The sequence below is a fragment of the Pogoniulus pusillus genome, chromosome 15 (assembly GCF_015220805.1).
Source record: "Pogoniulus pusillus isolate bPogPus1 chromosome 15, bPogPus1.pri, whole genome shotgun sequence".
NCBI lineage: Eukaryota > Metazoa > Chordata > Aves > Piciformes > Lybiidae > Pogoniulus > Pogoniulus pusillus.
In genome coordinates this window covers 1855112-1877180 of record NC_087278.1, presented here as the reverse complement: position 1 = coordinate 1877180, position 22069 = coordinate 1855112, and the positions used below count along the sequence as shown (strand labels likewise).

The 22069-nt window shown below is 48.8% G+C and overlaps 1 protein-coding gene across 6 annotated transcripts in view; it reads right to left on the bottom strand.

The window, feature by feature from the left end:
- ATP2B1 (ATPase plasma membrane Ca2+ transporting 1) overlaps nucleotides 1-22069 on the bottom strand; it is an 88293-nt gene that overhangs the window by 32246 nt on the left and 33978 nt on the right. For all 6 annotated transcript variants that reach the window (XM_064154924.1, XM_064154927.1, XM_064154925.1 and 3 more), the window contains exons 3-10: nucleotides 17783-17980; nucleotides 14337-14591; nucleotides 14104-14229; nucleotides 12703-12846; nucleotides 9713-9751; nucleotides 8331-8492; nucleotides 4847-5061; nucleotides 3444-3686 (exon numbers count right to left, since the gene is read on the bottom strand). In XM_064154924.1, the coding sequence (XP_064010994.1) occupies nucleotides 3444-3686; nucleotides 4847-5061; nucleotides 8331-8492; nucleotides 9713-9751; nucleotides 12703-12846; nucleotides 14104-14229; nucleotides 14337-14591; nucleotides 17783-17980 (1382 nt within the window). The remainder of the gene's footprint in view (nucleotides 1-3443; nucleotides 3687-4846; nucleotides 5062-8330; nucleotides 8493-9712; nucleotides 9752-12702; nucleotides 12847-14103; nucleotides 14230-14336; nucleotides 14592-17782; nucleotides 17981-22069) is intronic.

The window sequence follows — 22069 nt, the reverse complement described above, 5'->3', positions numbered from 1 at the left end:
TTTTCCATACCTTGAATCATCTTTCTGATCATTTAAGAGTAGTTCCTGATTAGTTTGCAGGTCAGAAGCACAGATAAGTTTACTTAAAGCCAACTGTTGAATCTTGCAGTCCCTTCCTCTCACTCCAAAATCTGCTAGGTTGGTGTCAGACCCCAACACAACCTTTCTAAAGGGCATCTCCAATTCCTTGATTCATCTCTCTGATCATTTAAGAGTAGTTCCTGATTAGTTTTCAGTTCAGAAGCACAGAGAAGTTTACTTAAAGCCAACTGATGCATCTTGCAGTCCCTTCCTCTCACTCAGAATCCTCTAGGTTGGTACCAGACCCCAGCAAAAGCTTTCTAAAAGGCATTTTCCATACCTTGAATCGTCTCTCTGATCAACTGGGAGTAGTCTCTGATTAGTTTGCAGGTCAGAAGCACAGAGAAGTTTACTCAAAACCATCTGCTGCTTCTTTCAGTCCCTTCCTCTCACTCCAAAATCTGCTAGGTTGGTGTCAGACCCCAACACAACCTTTCTAAAAGGCACTTTCCATTCCTTGATTCATCTCTCTGATCAATTGAGAGCAGCCCCTGATTAGTTTGCAGTTCAGAAGCACAGCTAAGTTTACCTAAAGCCAAATTCAAGCCAGGGCAATGCCACTATTGCTGCTAAATTCAAAGTAGCCTCTCCTGTAATACCTCTTCCTCAATGACTCAGCCTAGGATCACATCACCTGTTAGCCTCCTACTGAACAAGCTCAAGTCTTTAAGCTTCTTAAGTCTCACTAAAAGTTCCTTTTCCAGGCCATGGCCTATTTAACTGAAAAGAGCTCAGATTCAAGTTTCCAACCCTTTAATAGCAGAAGCTTCCTATCTTAGCAACATGGGATATGCAGCTGCTGGTGCTCTAAGGAGCATCAATCAGCTCTGCAGGGTAGTTTGCAGCAGGCAAATCCACTTGAACATAAAGGAAACACTTTTTGGACTCTAAATGTACTCAAATGCTTGGCCAGGTCACTCTGAGGCAGCAGAACTGCCCTCCTTGGAGGCTCTTAAAAGCTGTCTGGGCACAGCCCTGAGCAAGAGAGGATCACAGAATGGTTTGTGTTGGCAGTGACCTTTGAAGGTCATCTAATCCAACCCTCCCCTGCAGTGAGCAAGGACATCCTCCACCAGGTCAGGTGTAATGAAGGCTTCTACTAAACCTTCCCAGGCTAAGATGTATTCTGAAGGCTAAATCCTCATTATTCTTTTGACTGCCTTAAAGAGTAGAAATGATGCAACAGGTTGGAAGAACTACAGTGAGGAAACGATGGAGGTGCAGGAAATGATGCACCAGAAAGTGCATTTAGCCCAATATTTAACCCAATACTCCAGGTGTGGAAGCAGGTTTTGCTACTTGAAAGTCTCCAGCAAGGTCTGAGCAAAGATGTCACAATTCTAAGGGCTGCAAATTCATCCAGAAGGATCTGGAATTAAAATGCATCCCAGATGTGACCATTCTAAAGGCTACATACTCACCCACTAGCATCTGGAGTGAAAATGCATCCCAGATGTGACCATCCTGAAGGCTACAAACTCATCCAGAAGGATCTGGAGTAAAAATGCATCATGGCTATGACCATTCTAAAGGCTACAAACTCATCCAGAAACATCTGGAAGTAAAATGCATCACAGCTGTGACCATCCTGAAGGCTACAAACTCATCCAGAAGGATCTGGAAGTAAAATGCATCACAGCTGTGACCATCCTGAAGGCTACAAACTCATCCAGAAACGTCTGGAAGTAAAATGCATCCCAGATGTGAGAAGTCTAAAGGCTACAAACTCATCTAGAAACATCTGGAAGTAAAATGCATCACAGCTGTGACCATCCTGAAGGCTACAAACTCATCCAGAAGGATCTGGAAGTAAAATGCATCCCAGATGTGACCATTCTAAAGGCTACAAACTCATCTAGAAACATCTGGAAGTAAAATGCACCCCAGCTGTGACCAGTCTAAAGGCTACAAACTCATCCAGAAACATCTGGAAGTAGAATTCATCCCAGCTGTGACCATTCTAAAGGCTACAAACTTATCCAGCAGCATCTGGAATTAAAAACACATCAACACCCTCACCTGTGCTTGTGTTTCTCCTTCCTTCCTGGCTAGCCTTATGCTCCTCTTACATGTCTGCTTTGCAGCACAACCCAAACAGAGCCAAAATGCTCCTCAACTAAGGTGAACAACCTCACTCACAACAAGGAATTCAGCTGCAGCTGTCAACCTGAAGGAGATTCTCATCCTGCTACTGCATTGTTGAAGCATCAGTTCAAAACCTGAATGAGCAGTCCTAACTGAAATGAAGGACCTTGGAGGTTTCTTAGGCAGCTCAGCAATGTAACAGCAGGTACAAAACCCCCTCACACACTGCATTTTGCTGCCATCTTCATCACAGGGTCACAGGATGTGAGGGGCTGGAAGGGAGCTCCAAAGCTCAGCCAGTCCAAGCTCCCTGCCAGAGCAGGAGCACCCAGAGCAGATCACACAGCAACACAGCCAGGTGGGCTTGGAATATCTGCAGAGAGGGAGACTCCACAGCCCCCCTGGGCAGCCTGTGCCAGGGCTCTGGCACCCTCACAGGGAAAAATTCCACCTCATGTTTCCATGAGACTTCCTCTGCCTCAGCTCCCACCCAGTGCCCCTTGTGCTGGCACTGGCATCTCCCAGCAGAGCCTGGCTGCAGCTCCTGGCACTGGCATCCCCCAGCAGAGCCTGGCTGCAGCTCCTGGCACTGGCATCACCCAGCAGAGTCTGGCTCCAGCTCCTGGCACTGGCATCACCCAGCAGAGCCTGGCTCCAGCTCCTGGCATTGGCATCACCCAGCAGAGCCTGGCTCCAGCCTCTGGCACTGGGCATCACCTGCACACATTGAGAACCATTGCTGAGGTCCCCTCTCAGCTCCTCCTCTCCCAGCACACAGCCCCAGCTCCCTCAGGCTCTGCTCCTAACAGAGCTGTGCCATTCCCTGCAGCATCTCTGTGGCTCTGTGCTGGACTCTCTCCAGCAGTTCTCTGTCCCTCTTGACCTGGGGGGCCTAGAACTGGACACAGTACTCCAGATGTGCACCATCCCTGGAGGTCTTCAAGAAAAGACTGGATGAGGCACTTAGTGCCATGGTCTAGTTGACTGGATAGGGCTGGGTGATAGGTTGGACTGGATGATCTTGGAGGTCTCTTCCAACCTGGTTGATTCTATGTGGCCTCAGCAGGGCAGAGCAGAGGAGCAGGAGAACCTCTCTCGACCTCCTACCCACAGCCCTTCTGACCCACCCCAGACTGGCATTGCCCCTCCTGGCCTCCAGAGCACATTGCTGGCTCCTGCCCAACCTCCCATCCACCAGCACCCCCAAATCCTTTTCCCCTTGGTTGCCTTCCAAGAGCTCAGAGGAAGCCACTTGGCCCCTGCAGGGACCCACTCACCAGTATTTTGGAGGTATAAGCACAGTTGACAGAGATGCCTGTCACCAGGTAAGCCAGAGTTTTCTCTGGAATAGCTTCTGGCTCTGGAATCTTTTTGTAGTGCTTTTCATTGATGTATGCTTGGACCACTGTCATCCTGTTCATGGTCAAGGTGCCTGTTTTGTCTGAGCAGATAGCTGTGGCATTGCCCATGGTTTCACAGGCATCCAGGTGTCTCACCAAGTTGTTGTCTCTCATCATTTTCTAAGGAGATAAAGGCAGGCAACAGTTAGCCAGGACCATCCCTTCCCAGCTCAGAAATTCCAGCCTCCCACAGCAGGCTCAGGAGACTTTCAGAAGCCTCCAGGCATCTTACAGGTGACCTCACTGTGACCTTTCAGTATCTTAAGTGGGCTGCAAGAAAGCTGGGGAGGGACCTTTTAGGCTATCAGGGAGTGATAGGACTTGGGGGGGATGGAACAAAGCTGGATTCAGACTGGATCTTAGGAAGAAGTTGCTCAGCATGAGGGTGGTGAGGTCTGAATCTACCCACTTCTAGGCTCAGATTCAGTTCAGCTCTAGAGCAAAGCCTGCACACATCAGCTTTGGTGATCAGTTTTGCCTCTGTTCATCAGTCAGCAGGAGAGCAGAGCTTTACAGAGGACTTCCCTGTTTATTACAAGCAATGTCAAGAGCTAAACCCATTAATCTTTAGCTGTTTATTACAGGCAATATTATGAGCTAAAGCCATTCATCTTTAGCTTCTACCACCACCCTGGGCAACCTGTGTAAGGCTCTCAGCACCCTCATGATGTAGACCTTAAACATCAAGTCTCAATGTACCCACTTCTAGGCTCAGATTCAGTTCAGCTCTAGAGCAAAGCCTGCACACATCAGCTTTGGTGATCAGTTTTGTCTCTGCTCAGCAGTCAGCAAGAGAGCAGAGCTTCACAGAGGACTCTGTTAACAGTTTGTTTATTACAGGCAATGTCAAGAGCTAAACCCATTCATCTTTAGCTTCTACCACTTCCCTGGGCAGCCTGTGCCAGGCTCTCAGCATCCTCACGCTCAAGCACTTCTTCCTAACATCCAGGCTCAATGTACCCACTTCTAGACTCAGATTCAGTTCAGCTCTGGAGCAAAGCCTGCACACATCAGCTTTGGTGATCAGTTTTGTCTCTGCTCAGCAGTCAGCAGGAGAGCAGAGCTTTACAGGGGACCCTGTTAAGAGTTTGTTAAGAGCTAGAGCCACTCATCTTCAGCTGGTGACAACATCAGCTGCTCACCCTTCATGTTAGCATGCAGAGCTTCAGAAGAATACTCCAGCAGCTCTCTTATGGAGTTCAGGGCAACAAAGAAATCTTCTGCCTGGTCTGCTGCTCCCCACCTACCTTGAAAATCTGCTTCCCCTCTGCCCCACTTACCTTAACAGAGTAAGCCAGAGATATAGTGACTGCCAGTGGAAGACCTTCTGGGACTGCCACCACCAGGACTGTGACTCCAATAATGAAGAACTTCACAAAGTACTGAATATAAATTGGTGTGCACTCAGCAAGCCAAGGTCTCTTCTGAACCCAGAAGGTGTCAATCACAAAATACAACACCAGGATAATGACTGTGATTGCAGACATCAACAAACCTTGTCAAAGAGAGAACAAACAGTTTTCAGTGCTTAGCTCCAGCAGCTGACGATGCACAGACTGCCAAGGGCAAACATTTCTGCCTTGGGAGAAGTCAGGGTGGAACTAAGCTTGTAAACAGGCAAATAGGTGCAGTGAGGCAGGTCTCAAATGTGTTGCAACTTCCAACCCAAGGACTTTCCTCATGCAACTAGAAACTTCCAAACTCTGCTCTTCCTTCTCTTTCTATTCTCAAGTGGAGATCTAATCATGACCAGCAGAGAGCAATAAGTAACTTTCAATCGACTGAGGTGAATAGGAACTGAACTAACTCAGCAGGACCTCCAGGATTGCACTGCTGACTCATGCAGAGAAGGCTGCTCAGAGACTGTGCCCTGCTCTCTGCTGAAGGTGAGGTTCAAAGTGGCAGCTGAGCAGAGTGCTCAATGAAGTGGGAGTGAACAGGGAGGCCAAATCAGAGCCACTGGCAGCAAGCTGAGAGGCACAGTTAGGGACACCCCATGGGAACAGCAAAGGAAAAGGCACTTAGGGACACCCCATGGGAACAGCAAAGGAAAAGGGACTTAGGGACACCCCATGGGAACAGCAAAGGAAAAGGGACTTAGGGACACCCCATGGGAACAGCAAAGGAGAAGGGACTTAGGGACACCCCACGGGAACAGCAAAGGAAAAGGGACTTAGGGACACCCCACGGGAACAGCAAAGGAAAAGGGACTTAGGGACACCCCATGGGAACAGCAAAGGAAAAGGGACTAAGGGACACCCCATGGGAACAGCAAAGGAAGAGGCAGTTAGGGACACCCCATGGGAACAGCAAAGGAAGAGGCACTTAGGGACACCCCATGGGAACAGCAAAGGAAGAGGCACTTAGGGACACCCCATGGGAACAGCAAAGGAAAAGGGACTAAGGGACACCCCATGGGAACAGCAAAGGAAGAGGCACTTAGGGACACCCCACGGGAACAGCAAAGGAAAAGGGACTTAGGGACACCCCATGGGAACAGCAAAGGAAAAGGGACTTGGCTGGACTAAATCACTGCAGTGTCAGCTCTTATTTTGGAGGGAAGATGCTCAGATGTGTGCAGTGTCCTGAGGAGCAGGACCAGCAAATGCATGCATGAAGCAGGTGAGCGTGAAGGGGGTGTGGGCAAAATCACTCTGGTGCAGAAAAGAAGACCAAAGAGAGCTCTTACCTAGGAAAGATGGAGGGGACATAAATGTTTAGCTAAGAACAGTATTTGACACTGAGCCCATGGAAAGTTTGGTCAGCATTTGTTAGCACAAGTTCCTCTGAGACATTCACCTTGCTAGGCACAGCTATGGAGTGCTACAGCTAAGAGCTTCAGTGCTTTGGCCCCAAACCACAGCTCTCTTCACACATAGGCTGAACCTTTTGAGTGCTGGCTGGGCTGTTAAGACTTCTAAATGTCCCTTAAACTCTGCATGGGACAAAAGGAAGCCTGACATACTGGAATTAAACTTCTCCATGCCATATAATACAGCCCCAAGTTTAAACAGAGATTCAGTCCTGTGCAGTCTCCTTTCAAGAATCTACAATCAGTAAGGTTGGGAAAGACTTTTTAGGGCCAACCTAGAAACAGTAAGGTTGGAAAATACCTTTGGGTCTTATCTAGGCTCATAAAGGCTGGGAAAGACCTTTAGGTCTACTCTAGAATCAGTAATGTTGGGAAAAGCCTTCAGGTCTACTCTAGAATCAGTTAGATTGGGAAAGGCTTTCAGGTCTAATCTAGAACCAGAAAGGTTGGGAAAGTCCTTCAGGTCTTATCTAGAATCACAAAGGTGGGAAAGGATCTTCAGGTCTAATCTAGAATCAGTAAGATTGGGAAAGTCCTTCAGGTCTAATCTGGATTTAGTAAGGTTGGGAAAGGTTTTCAGGTCTAATCTAGAATCATAAAGGTTGGAAGGGTCCTTCAGGACTAATCTGGATTTAGTAAAGTTGGGAAAGGCTTTCAGGTCTAATCTAGAATCATAAAGGTTGGAGAAAGTCCTTCAGATCTTATCTAGAATCATAAAGGTGGGAAAGGTCCTTCAGGACTAATCTAGAATCAGTAAGGTTGGGAAGTATCTTTAGGTCTTATCTAGAGTCTTAAATGTTGGGAAAGACCTTTAGGTCTAATACTGTTTGGAGAATACATTTAGGGCTAACCCAGAATCAGTAAGGCTGGGAAATGCCTTTAGGTCTTATCTAGAATCAGAAAGGTTGGGAAAGACCTTTCAGTCTAATTTAGACTCATAAAGGTTGGGAAGGATCTTTAAGTCTAATTTAGACTCACAAAGGTTGGGAAGGACCTTCAGGTCTAATCTAGAATCAGTATGGCTGGGAAATACATTTAGGTCTAATCCAGAATCATTAAGGCTGGGAAAGTCCTTTTGGTCATATCTAGAAGCAGAAAGGTTGGGAAAGAGACCTTCAGGTCTAAACTAGACTCATTAAGGTTGGGAAACACCTTTAAGTCTAACTTAGAATCATTAAGGTTGGGAAACACCTTTAAGTCCAACTTAGAATCACAAAGGTTGGGAAACACCTTTAAGTCTAACTTAGAATCATTAAGGTTGGGAAACACCTTTAAGTCCAACTTAGAATCACAAAGGTTGGGAAAGGCTTTTAGGTCTAATGTCAAATCAGTAAGGTTGGGAAAGACCTTGAAGTCTTTATGTCCTTAAGGACCACTGAGTCTAACCTCAACCCAACTACCACAACCACCAAGAAAGAGTTTGCCAAACGTTTTGCCAAGGCAGCTGAGTACTACCTGACAAAGGACTAGAAAGGAGAGCAGAAAGCAGACAGAAATGTTCTGGTAAGTGGAAATCCCTAAGCCTCTGGAAGAAGCAGGGATAACCTGGTCAACCCCACCATGTTTTCCAGACTTAGGTCAGCTTCTAGTTCTCTTGGGCCTCCACCGAAGGCCTTATCTCAAAACCTCTTTGCTAGCAGCTGTCCAACGTTATGAAGTTGGAATCTTCTCTGCCACTTTAAAGCCTGAATGCTTACAAACCAAGGGCAGATAAAAGCCATCAGTGCAGCAGCCTGAGAAGCCACCAGCACACACTCAGGCTCAAGGGCACACTTTTGCACTTAAAAATAACCAAACAGGCCAAGGTTGGCTACTAAAATGTTCTTGTCAAGCTACACATCTTCAAACTACTCCACCAGGTGAAAACAGCAGATCACTCCAGCTGGCAAAGAGCCTTGAGATCACCAAGCCCAACCACCACCTGAGGTAAGGAAGCCACTGCTGGATCAAACCTGCTTTGCCAATCTGAACTGCCAGCTTTGTGAGCTTGCCCTGAAGAACTGACTTCTCTTTCTTTGGCAGATTTGACCTCTTCTTGTCTTTTTCATCTCCATCCCCACCCTCTTCACTCTTCAGGGGTTGCATTTCCATGGCTGCACCGTCCTGAGCTTTAGCTGCAAGGTAGAATCAAGTGAAGAAAGAGTTTAGCCAGAGGAAAGACACAGAATCACTTAAACACAGCTTTAACCAAGTTGGAAAAGACCTCCAAGATCATTGAGTCCAACCTAGCACCTAACTCTTCTCATTAACTCACCCATGGCATTAAGTGCCCCAGCCAGCCTGCTTTCAAACACCCCCAGGGATGGGCACTCCACCACCTCCCTGGGCAGCCCATTCCAATGCCAATCACTCTGCCAAGAGAGAACCCTGCACTTGGCCTTGTTCAGTCTCATCCCCTTGGCCTCTGCCCACCCATCCAGCCTGGCCAGGTCCCTCTGCAGGGATCTGCTACCCTCCAACAGCTCCACAGCTGCTCCTAGCTTGGTGTCATCTGCAAACTTACTGCTGCTGGACTCAATCCCCTGCTACAGATCATCAACAACGATGTTGAACAGGACTGTGCCCAGCACTGATCCCTGGGGCACACCACTGGTGCCAGCTGCCAACTGGATCTGTGGAATCTGTTTGCCCCTGGGGGTAATGACTAAAACAATCTCCCCATCTTTACCTCAACCTAAAGGTCTGTTCCAACCCAAACCAATCTTTGGATCTCTGAAGCTGAATCTGTCTGCCCCTGAAGATAAAGACTAAAGCAATCTCCCCATCTTTACCTCAACCTAAAGGTCTCTTCCAACCCATACCAATCTTTGACTCTCTGAAGTTGAATCTGTTTGCCCCTGAAGATAAAGACTAAAGCAATCTCCCCATCTTTACCTCAACCTAAAGGTCTCTTCCAACCCAAACCAATCTTTGGATCTCTGAAGCTGAATCTGTCTGCCCCTGAAGATAAAGACTAAACCAATCTCCCCATCCTGATCTTAACCTTTCATGCTGTTTTCTGCCCTGTCCTGCTGAGGAGGAGAAGTGAGGGAGGAGCTAGGTGGGCATCAGGCAGCCAGCCAAGGTTAACTGACAGCTTGAAAGTCATTTCTAACGTTTCCTTTTGCAGTATCTGGCTACAGAGACCACCAGATTCACTTCAGTGCTAGCCTGGGGCTGACTCACTCCTGCCACCTTCAGCACAAGCCCTTAGGGTTTAAATATGCCATGCAAATTTTCATAGGGAGCTCTGCATTCCTTGCAGCCACTCTCAGAAAACAGAGACCTGAGGGAATAAATTAACAGATTAATTAAAAACCAGAACAAATGAATCAGGGATTCTTCCCCCCCTTACCTTTGTTACGATTTTCAACAGCTCCATCTTGCTTTTTACCTGTCAGAAAGAGACAGAAACGAGGCTGTGCTTGAAATTGGCTCTCCAGAGTTCAGGCCAGGCTTTATTTTTGCATACAATTTGAGCCTCTCACTCCAAAGAGGATATTGAGAGCCTGGAGTTTGGTCTAGTTGACTGGTTAGGGCTGGGTGCTAGGTTGGCCTGCATGAGCTTAGAGGTCTCTTCCAACCTGGTTGGTGCTATGATTCTATGTTGATTGGGCAGGGCTGGGTGCTAGGTTGGACTGGATGAGCTTGGAGGTCTCTTCCAACCTGGGTGATTCTATGATTCTCTGATTCTATAAAGAAAGGCAACCAAGCTGGGGAAGGGTCTGGAGGTCAAGGCTGGGGAGGAGCAGCTGAGGAAGCTGAGGTCAGACCTCATTGCTCTCCACATCTCCCTGAAAGGAGGCTGCAGTGAGGTAGGGGTTGGGCTCTGCTCCCTAGGATCAGGTGACAGAAGGAGAGGAAATGAGCTGAAATTGTGCCAGGGGAGGGTTAGGTTGGAGATGAGGAGAACTTTCCTTGCTACAAGAGTGGTCAGGGATTGGAGCCATAGAAAGGTTTGGGTTGGAAAGAACCTTAAAGATCATCCAGGGAAGTGATTGTGCCCCTGCACTGGGCACTGGTGAGGCTGCACCTCAAATCCTGGGTTCAGTTTTGGGTCACTCACTCTGGGAAGGGTGGGATTGGTCTCTGCTGCCAGGCACCCAGCAAGAGAACAAGGGGACACAGCCTTAAGCTGTGCCAGGGGAGGTCTAGGCTGGATGTTAGGAGGAAGTTGTTGGCAGAGAGAGTGATTGGCACTGGAATGGGCTGCCCAAGGAGGTGGTGGAGTGCCCATGCCTGGAGGTGTTCAAGACCCACTCAGATGTGAGTTTGTGTGTGACCTGCCCTAGGTGAGCCAACATTGGCAGGGGGGGGTTGAACTCCATCTCCAGAGCTCCCTCCCAACCCCTGCTGCTCTGTGTTACTGCACCTGACTGCTCCTGGGACCCAACTGCAGGACCTCCCTCCAGAGTCAGTGATTTTTGTCCCCACACAGCTTCTGCAGTCAAAAATATGCCTCAATCCACCCCCCAAAGCTTAGTGGAAGTGCAGCACTGGATTACTGCAGCTGTGCTAACCCTACTTACGCAAGCATGGACCTAATCTGCTGGCAGCAACCCAACCACTAAGGGAACAGTGCAAGTCCATCAAATCTTGCTCCCTGGATGTGCTAAGAAAGGGACTATTGACAAGGTCTTGTCATGATAGGACAAGGGGTAATGGGTTTGAACTTCAAGAGAAGTTTAAAGAGAAGAAGGAAGAGAAGAACATGGAAGTGTTGGAGGCAGTGCAGAGGAGGCCACCAAGATGCTGAGAGGGCTGCAGCAGCTCTGCTGTGAGCACAGGCTGAGAGAGTTGGGGCTGTGCAGCCTGGAGAAGAGAAGGCTTCCAGGAGAGCTTGGAGTGGCCTTGCAGGATCTGCAGGGGGCTGCAGGAGGGCTGGGGAGGGACTATTGACAAGGACTGGTAATGAGAGGAGGAGGAATGGGATTGAAGTGGCAGAGGGGAGATTGAAGGTGGATGTGAGGAAGAAGTTGTTTGCAGTGAGGGTGGTGAGACACTGGCACAGGTTGAGGGTGGTGAGACACTGGCACAGGTTTCCCAGGGAGGTGGTCAGGACCAGGTTGGATGAGGCTTTGAGTGACCTGTTCCATTGCATCTGTTAAACACCTTGAAACCAGGGAAGTAAAATCAGTGAGGGCAGACCTCATTGCTCTCCACAGCTCCCTGAAAGGAGGCTGCAGTGAGGTGGGGGTTGGGCTCTGCTCCCTAGCATCAGGTGACAGAAGGAGAGGAAATGACCTGAAATTGTGCCAGGGGAAGGTTAGGTTGGAGATGAAGAGAATTCTCCTTGCTAGAAGAGTGGTCAGGGATTGGAACCATAGAATGGTTTGGGTTGGAAAGAACCTTAAAGATCATCCAGGAGTGGTCCCAGCACTGCTCCCAGGGGCACACCACTGGTGCCAGCTGCCAGCTGGATGTGGCACCATGCCCCACCACTCTCTGAGCCCAGCCCTCCAGCCCCTTCTTGACCCCTATTAGAGCGAATCTGTCCCAGCCACGAGCTGCCAATATTGATAAGTTCTGCCAGGTAGATTTTTAATTAACCTTCAGATCTCATTGATCTCTTAGAAGTTGGAAAGTTGACAACTCCCAGCCCAGCCACAGCATGGATCAATTATTAAACTGCCATCTTGGGTAACCTCAGAGGAGATCTGCAGCTGATAGCAAGTACTTGTGTATGGCAAAGGGATTATAACCAAGAGCTCAGCCTAGTAATTGCCTGCTTCTGCTTTTGACATCATGTCCTGCACAGGGAGTTCTTCACTGGCACTCGAAGGGGAAAAAAAGGCTGACAGTATGGTGGGGTTTGGAGGGGACCTCTGGAGATCATCCAGTTCAACCCTTCCCCCTGCTGGAGCAGGTTCACCCAGAGAAGGTTACGCAGGAGTGCATCCCCTGTGCCCTGCACTGAAGTTACAAGAAGAATTCAAAGTCCAAAATGAGTTTCACTTGCAAGTATGGGGGAGTGAAGGGCAAAACTTGGCCTGCAGCACTTCCCCAGGGACTACTGTGGAACAGTTGCCATCCTCTGCTAGGTTGGGCTGGATGAGCTTGGAGCTCTCTTCCAGCCTGCTTGCTTCTATGATTCTATGGTCTGGCTGCTTGGCCAGGGCTGGGTGCTAGGCTGGGCTGGATGAGCTTGGAGCTCTCTTCCAGCCTGCCTGCTTCTATGGCTCTGTGAATAGTGCTGCACCCTCAAGTCCCTGCACCCAAGCTGGATTTTTCTCATGTGAAATCTACTAAAGCATGAGGTTTAAAAGATCTTTTTTTTTCCCCAGATGACTGCAATGTGGTTTTATCCAGGAGTTCCCCCCCCAGGGAATTCAAAGTTTTGCCTACTTTTCTTGTCCTTCTTCTCTTTTTCCTTCTCCTTCTCTTCTTCATCTCCTCCAGCCCCAAGTAAGGTAAAGATGATTCCAGTCTGAGAGTTGACACCTACAGCAGTAACCACCATCCTTCCAGAGCCTTCCATCACATGTGTACCTGGAAAGATTGAAGCAGGTTATTCACTCAGACCTGATCAGGGCACAGAGAAACTTCACCATTCAGATGTACACAAACATCACTGTGAGCCATTAGAGCCTGAACTGCCAAAACTATCAGCTGGAAATGAAAACCACACCACACTAAGATGTTTGGCAGCTGCAAGAGGCTGCTCACTTTATTACTAGCTGCACAGATACTTCTAGGAGTCAGCCTAGAAGAGGTCCTCAGAAACACCCCCAGAGTCCAGAGGAGGCCACCAAGATGCTGAGAGGGCTGCAGCAGCTCTGCTGTGAGCACAGGCTGAGAGAGTTGGGGCTGTGCAGCCTGGAGAGGAGAAGGCTTCCAGGAGAGCTTGGAGTGGCCTTGCAGGATCTGCAGGGGGCTGCAGGAGGGCTGGGGAGGGACTATTGACAAGGTCTGGTAATGAGAGGAGGAGGAGGAAGAATGGGTTTGAAGTGGCAGAGGGGAGATTGAAAGTGGATGTGAGGGAGAAGTTGTTTGCAGGGAGGGTGGTGAGAGACTGGCACAGGTTGAGGGTGCTGAGACACTGGCACAGGTATCCCAGGGAGGTGGCGGAGGACAGAAGCACAGAATGTGATCAAAGATCACATTCTGTGCTTCTGTGCTCCACCACCTCCCTGGAGGTGGTCAGGACCAGGTTGGATGAGGCCTTGAGCAACCTGTTCTAGTGGGAGCTGGAACTGGATCACAGAATCATAGAATCAGCCAGGTTTGGAAGGGACCACAAGGATCATCCTGAGATTGGAGCCAGGTGGGGTTGGGCTCTTCTCCCAGATACCCAGGGACAGAACAAGTGGACACAGCCTCAAGCTGTGCCAGGGGAGGTTCAATCTGGATGTTAGGAGGAAGTTCTTCACAGAGAGAGTGATTGGCATTGGAATGGGCTGCTCACATCCCTGGAGGTGTTGAAGCCTGATCTAGTTGAGGATGCCCCTGCTTGCTGCAGGCAGTGCTGGACCAGAAGACCTTTGGAGGTCTCTTCCAACCCAGACCATTCTATGATTCTGTGATTCTATGAAGCCAAGCCTGGCTGGGGCACTTAGTGCCATGGTCTGGTTGGTTGGGCAGGGCTGGGTGCTAGGTTGGGCTGGCTGAGCTTGGAGCTCTCTTCCAACCTGCTTGATTCTACGATTCCATGGAGGTCAAATCTGAGCCTGCTGCGATTCAAAGCTCAACATTTGACCCGAGCCCTTGACAAACCCCTGCAAGAACCAGCAAAAGCTTACCACACACCTGACAGCAGCATAGGATCTCTGTCCAGAGACTTCTTAACATGATCAGACTCTCCAGTCAGTGAGCTTTCATCGATCTTGAGGTCGTTCCCTTGAATGAGGACCCCATCGGCCGGGAGGAGATCACCTAGGAGAGATCACTGGGGCTGGTGAGTGCACTGCCTTTCTTTTCTTGCTTAGATCTACTTCTAAAAGCCCCTCTCCCCCCCCAAAACCAAGCTGCAATGTCTTTACCATATTTCACTTGTGCAATATCTCCAACAATGATGTCAGCTACAGGTATCTGAATGACTTGGCCCCCTCTGATGACCGTGAACTTCTGCTCTTGTTCGATGCGGCTCTGCAACCCCCGAAACTGCTTCTCTTTACTCCAGTCATTGAAAGCTGTTACTAACACCACACAAACAACAGACAGGAGGATGGCTGCTCCTTCAATCCAACCTGCTTCAGACTCTTCCTCCTCTTCACCAACGTTCACTGAGCCACATACTGCAGGGAACAAGAGGGGTTGAGATTGAAGAGAGGTCCTGCGGCCAGAGCGCGACGAGAGAGAAACAGAAGAAGCTACACCAAGAGCTGCTGAAAGCATTTCTTTGCTCAATCATTTTGTGAATGAACACATTGAAAAGCTTTTTAACTCCCCCCTCCCAAAAAAAAACTGGTTTGCATTTGTCTTCAGTGAAGGTAAACACAGAAAAAGGAGCTAAGGAGTGGGAAAGAATTGCAACCACCTCAAAATTGACACTGAGTCGGTATAGAAGTGACCTGTCCCTAGCACCTTGCTAAAGGATGGCATCAAAATGCCAGGCCAGACAATCCAGTTAACCACTTTCTGCTTCCTCTACCTTTCCCACTTGGATTTTATCTCAGCCAGACAGAGACCACTGCAAAAATTCAGCTCAGTCAATGCCAGGATCCTTCCATTTATGAAGCCTAAAGGCAGCTTCGTTGCTTATATTAGCAAGGCACCAGCAGCACATTGCAGGTGAAGGCAAACTGAAGGCTTGCTGACTCCCCAAAGGAAGCAGATGACCACACATCACAAACTGGGAAGCACAAAGCAAAAAACCCACACCAAAAACAAAAGGGAACCAAAAAAAACCCCAATGACAGCGACAAAAATCACAACCAAGTAAGAAAAACAACTGAGAAATCACCAAGAAAAACCCTCCAGAAACCAAACCAAGCAAAGAACCTCCAAAAGGAACCCAACCAACCAAATAAAGCCCCAAAAGGAACTCAACCAACCAAATAAAGCCCCAAAAGGAACCCAACCAACCAAATAAACCCTCAAAAGGAACTCAAACAACCAAATAAAGCCCCAAAAGGAACCCAAACAACCAAATAAAGCCCCAAAAGGAACCCAACCAACCAAATAAAGCCCCAAAAGTAACTCAAACAACCAAATAAAGCCCCAAAATTAACTCAAACAACCAAATAAAGCCCCAAAAGGAACCCAAACAACCAAATAAAGCCCCAAAAGTAACTCAAACAACCAAATAAAGCCCCAAAAGGAACCCAACCAACCAAATAAACCCCCAAAAGGAACCCAACCAACCAAATAAAGGCCCAAAAGGAACTCAAACAACCAAATAAAGCCCCAAAAGGAACTCAACCAACCAGAAGAGCCCTCAAAGAAACCAAACCAGCCAGATAACCCCCAAAAGATAGCCCAACCAACCAAATAAACCCCCAAAAGGAACCCAACCAACCAAATAAAGCCCCAAAAGGAACCTAACCACCCAAATAAACCCCCAAAAGAAAGCAACCAACCAAATAAAGCCCCAAAAGGAACCTAACCAACCAAATAAACCCTCAAAAGGAACCCAACCAACCAAATAAAGCCTCAAAAGGAACCCAACCAACCAAATAAACCCCCAAAAGAAACCCAACCAACCAAATAAAGCCTCAAAAGGAACTCAACCAACCAAATAAACCCTCCAAAGGAACCCACCCAACCAAATAAAGCCCCAAAAGGAACTCAACCAACCAAATAAACCTCCAAAAGGAACTCAACCAACCAGAAGAACCCTCAAAGAAACCAAACCAGCCAGATAACCCCCAAAAGATAGCCAACCAACCAAACAAGCCCCCTAAAAGAAACCCAAACCAGCCAAAGAACACTCAAAAGGAACCCAACCAACCAAATAAACCCCCAAAGGAACCCAATCAACCAAAGACCCTCCAAAAGGAAATCAAACAACCAAATAACCCCCCAAAAGGAACCCAACTCAGCCAAACAACCCTCAAAAGGAACCCAACCAACCAAATACACCCCCAAAAGGAACCCAAACCAAGCAAAGAACCCCAAAAGAAACCCATCCAACCAAATAACCCTCCAGAAAACCCAACTCACCAAAGATACCCCAAAAGAACCCCAAACCAGCCAAATAAACCCCCCAAAAAAACCCAACCAGCCAAATAAACCCTAAAAGAAATCAAACAAGCCAAAGAAACCCCAAAAGAAACCCAAACCACTCAAATAAACCCCAAATCAAATCAAATAACCCCCAAAAAAAAACCCCAACCAGACAAATAAACCCAACCCAAAGAGCCCTCAACCCCAAGAGATCCAACCCAAAGAGACCATATCCAAAGAGACCCAAACACAAAGAAATCTCAACCCAAAGAGACTCCAAACCAAAGAGGCCCAATCCAAAGAAACCTCAACCCAAAGAAACCTCAACTCAAAGAGACCAAATTCAAAGAGACCCCAATCCAAAAAGGCCCACCCCAAGATCCCAACCCAAAGAGACCCTGATCAAAAGAGATCCAACCCAAAGAGAACCAACTCAAAGAGACTCCAACCCAAAGAGACCCAACCCAAAGAGATCAAATCCAAAGAGACCTAACCCAAAGAAACCTCAACCCCAAGAGACCCAACCCAAAGAGACTCAATCCAAAGAAACCTCAACCCAAAGAGACCCAATCCAAAGAAACCTCAGCCCCAAGAGACCCAACCCAAGAGACCCAACCCAAAGAAACCTCAGCCCCAAGAGACCCAATCCAAAGAAACCTCAACCCAAAGAGACCCAATCCAAAGAAACCTCAGCCCCAAGAGACCCAACCCAAAGAAACCTCAGCCCCAAGAGACCCAATCCAAAGAAACCTCAACCCAAAGAGACCCAATCCAAAGAAACCTCAGCCCCAAGAGACCCAATCCAAAGAAACCTCAACCCAAAGAGACCCAATCCAAAGAAACCTCAGCCCCAAGAGACCCAACCCAAAGAAACCTCAGCCCCAAGAGACCCAATCCAAAGAAACCTCAACCCAAAGAGACCCAATCCAAAGAAACCTCAGCCCCAAGAGACCCAATCCAAAGAAACCTCAACCCAAAGAAACCTCAACCCCAAGAGACCCAACCCAAAGAGACCAAATCCAGACAGACCCAACCCAAAGAAACCTCAACCCCAAGAGACCCAACCCAAAGAGATCCCAACCCAAACCACCTGCCCAGACACATGACTGGATCCAAGTCCCTGCCCTTCAGCACTGTTGCTCAGAAAGATGCCAGTTCATGAGGAGGGAAATCTTCCCCTTGCCCCTTTAAGGAGCTGCTATTTGAGCAGTGCTCTCTCAGCAAGCTGCTTCTCTCCCACTGCCTCCTCCTCATTTCTACTGGAGCAGGCAAGTCAGTAGCAGAATAATACAGGTAGATACCTCTTTGTAAGGTTACTTACATGATTCATTTCCTCCTGGAGGCTGGTAAAAAGAAAGGCCCAAGGATACTACGGCTGCAATTTCTAAGATAATTAGTGTCACATCCTGGAGTGCTTCCCATACTAACTGCAGAAATGTTTTTGGCTTTTTAGGAGGTATAAAGTTCTTCCCAAAAACTGCTTCTCTCCTTTCTATATCTGCTGGATTTCCACTTAAACCTGGTTAAAGGACAAGACAGAAAGTTAGCTGACGGCAATTTGAAGTGCATCCTCGTGTCACAGGCGAGGCTTTTCTACCAGGGGTAGCATCAAGTGAGGTGTTTCTACCAGGGGCAGCATCAAGTGAGGTGTTTCTACTAGGGGCAGCATCAAGTGAGGTTTTTCTACTAGAGAAAGCATCAAGTAAGGTTTTTCTACTAGGGAAAGCATCAAGTGAGGTTTTTCTACTAGGGAAAGCATCAAGTCAGGTGTTTCTACTAGGGGCAGCATCAAGTAAGGTTTTTCTACTAGGGAAAGCATCAAGTGAGGTTTTTCTACTAGGGAAAGCATCAAGTCAGGTGTTTCTACTAGGGGCAGCATCAAGGGAGGTCTTTCTACTAGGGGCAGCATCAAGTGAGGTGTTTCTACTAGGGGCAGCATCAAGGGAGGTCTTTCTACTAGGGGCAGCATCAAGTGAGGTGTTCCTACTAGGGGCAGCATCAAGGGAGGTGTTTCTACTAGGGGCAGCATCAAGTGAGGTGTTCCTACTAGGGACAGCATCAAGTGAGGTCTTTCTACTAGGGGCAGCATCAAGTGAGGTGTTCCTACTAGGGGCAGCATCAAGGAAGGTGTTTCTACTAGGGGCAGCATCAAGTGAGGTGTTTCTACTAGGGGCAGCATCAAGTGAGGTGTTCCTACTAGGGACAGTATCAAGTGAGGTGTTTCTACCAGGGAAAGCATCAAGTGAGGTTTTTCTACTACAGGCAGCATCAAGGGAGGTGTTTCTACTAGGGAAAGCATCAAGTGAGGTGTTTCTACTAAGGAAAGCATCAATTGAGGTTTTTCTACCAGGGAAAGCATCAAGGGAGGTTTTTCTACTACAGGCAGCATCAAGGGAGGTGTTTCTACTAGGGAAAGCATCAAGTGAGGTGTTTCTACTAAGGAAAGCATCAATTGAGGTTTTTCTACCAGGGAAAGCATCAAGGGAGGTTTTTCTACTCGGGGCAGCATCAAGTGAGGTGTTTCTACTAGGGACAGCATCAAGTGAGGTTTCTCTACTAGGGGCAGCATCAAGTGAGGTTTTTCTGCTAGGGCCAGCACTTGACCTTCTCTCACACACAGCTCACACTCAGCACTCTGCAGGCTCTGTCACCAGAGTTTTCTGCCTCTCTTCTTTCTCCTATGGCCTACTTATTTCAGAGCCCCTTCAGATCAATGCTTAGGAATTAATTCACCTGACTAATGCCTACACATCTATGGGGTGGGTGTCAGGAAGATGGGGCCAGAGTCTTCTCAGTGGTTCCTAGTTATAAGACAAAAGGCAATTACAGGATCATGGAATGGTTTAGGTTGGAAGAGACCTCAAGGATCATCCAGTTCCAGCTCCCCTATCACAGGCAGGGACCACTTCCCACTGGAACAGGTTGCTCAAGGTCTCATCCAGTCTGGTCCTGAACACCTCCAGGGAGGTGGTGGAGCACAGAATCACAGAATGTGATCTTTGATCACATTCCTCCAACACCTCCCTGGGAAACCTGTGCCAGTGTCTCATCACCCTCCCTGCAAACAACTTCTTCCTCACATCCACTTTCAATCTCCCCTCTGCCACTTCAAGCCCATTCCTCCTCCTCCTCTCATTCCAAGACTTTGTCTGTAGTCCCTCCCCAGCCCCTCCAGGAGTCCCCTTCAGATCCTGGAAGGTCTCCTGGAAGCCTTCTCCTCTCCAGGCTGCAGAGCCCCAACCCTCTCAGCCTGTGCTCAGAGCAGAGCTGCTACAGCCCCCATGATGGGCATAAATTTGACCACAGGAAGCTCCATCTAACCATGAGATGAAATTCCTTTTCTTTGAGGTTGCCCAGGGAGGTTGAGGATGTCCCCTCCCTGGAGGTGTTCAAGGCCAGGTTGGATGAAGCCTTGAGCAACCTGGGCTGGTGGGAGGAGTCCCTGCTCAGGGTAGTGAGGTTGGAACTGGATGATCTTTAAGGTCCCTTCCAACCCCAAGCATTCTGTGAGTCTATGATACTTAACCTTTTGACTGCTGAGGCTTTGCTGTGTTTGAGCTGCTCTCATACTTCAAAGATGGTTACCCAGGGAGGTGGTTGAGGCCCCATGGCTGGAGGTGTTTGAGGCCAGGCTGGCTGAGGCTGTGTGCAGCCTGCTTTAGGGTAGGGTGTCCCTGGGCATGGCAGGGGGCTTGGAACTGGCTGATCCTTGTGGTCCCTTCCAACCCTGACTGCTTCTATGACTCTGTGGTGCCCTTTCCTCAAGTCAGTGATGGTAGGAGAGGGCAGCTAAGTGCCAGACCCTTTGGGAAGGGAAAGGTCTTGATGACAACCAGAAGGGCAGAACAATCCTGCAAGAAAGGAGATCTAACTCTTCCTAGTTCTGGTTTACTGAAACTCCTCATTGCCATTTATTCAGCTGCTTGGCACATTCAGGGACATCCATGGCACAGCAATGTGCCCTCGTGGCCAAGATGGCCAAAGGTCTCCTAGGGTGCATTCAGAAGAGTGTGGCCAGCACCTCCTGCCCCTCTGCTCTGACCTAATGAGACCACATCTGGAGTGTTGTGTCCAGTTCTGGGCTCCCCAGTTCAATAGGGGCAGGGATAAAGCAGAGAGAGCCTGACAGAGGCTATGAGGATGCTGAAGGGAGTGGAACCTTTGTGTGCTGAGGGAAGGCTGAGAGCCCTGGGGCTGGGTAGCCTGGAGGAGAGAAGGCTGAGGAGGATCTGAGCAATGCTCAGGTGTCAAGAAGGGACCAGGCTCTGCTCAGTGGTGTCCTGTGGTAGGACAAGGAGCAATGGACACAAACTGGAGCCCAGGAAGCTCCACCTCAACACGAGGAAGAACTTCTTTGGTGTGAGTGCAGGAGCTGCAGACCAGGCTACCCAGCAAAGCTGAGAAGCCTCCTCTGGAGACTTTCAAGACCCATCTGGGTGTTTTCCTCCGTGGCCTGCCCTAATGACCCTGCTTTGGCAGGGGTCTTGGACTCAGTTATCTTCAGAGGTCCCTTGCAACTCCTACCATGCTGTGGTTCTGTGACACAAGGGGGACCCTGCAGCACACGAGGGACTGGGGCTCAGTGCACCACGGTCCTCTCCCAGTCAGGCACCCACCTGGCTTGCAAGGACAAAGGGCTTCAAACCTTGCAGACTACTGTGAGCCAGGGTCCAACTTTCAGTGCAGTTCAGGTCCTGACTGTACAAAACAACAGCAGCCCTTTTCACTCAGAAAGGAGATTGCCTTTCACTTCTTTGTAGCAGGGCAACCTGGTAACCAGAGACTGCAGCTCCTGCCCAGGAGATGTTCCACAGCAGCGCCTCCCAGGCAGCCCACTGGTGCTGAGGAACAGAAGCTGGCATTGCAGTGACTCCTGTTCACTGCCAGGTCTCACATGGAGGCATCAGGGATGGCTAATTCCAGGCTGGGACAAGGCCAGGTGGGACAGTCTGGAGAGGAGAAGGCTCCACTGTGACCTTACTGTGGCCTTACAGCATCTGAAGGGGGCTACAAGAAAGCTGGGGAGGGACTTTTGAGGCTGTCAGGGAGTGAAAGGACTTGGGGGGATGGAGCAAAGCTGGAAATGGAGAGATTCAGCCTGGGTGTTAGTAAGAAGTTGTTCAGCAGGAGGGTGGTGAGAGCCTGGCAGGGGTTGCCCAGGGAGGTGGTGGAAGCCTGATCCCTGGAGGTGTTTCAGGCCAGGCTGGATGAGGCTGTGGGCAGCCTGCTCTGGTGTGAGGTGTCCCTGGGCATGGCAGGAGGGCTGGAACTGGCTGCTCCTTGTGGTGCCTTCCAACCCTGACTGATTCTGTGATTCTATGACTTGCATTTCTTGCCCAAATTAAAACTCAGAGCTTTCATTTCCACTGGAAAAGACAAGTAAGAGAGGACTGGATCTCAAGGAGATCTTCTGGAAAGCTCTTAGGAAAGAGACTTGATATTTATTTCCTTCTTCACACCTCCACAGCCTGCCTGGGAGTAGCAACTCCAGGGAGCAAGAGCATCTTCACAGAGCACCATCAAATCCATCTTGATGGCTTTAAAGATGCTTCTTTGTAGAGTTAAGATCCTGTGAGGACTTCTCAAAGCTTGTCCCAATGGTGACAGC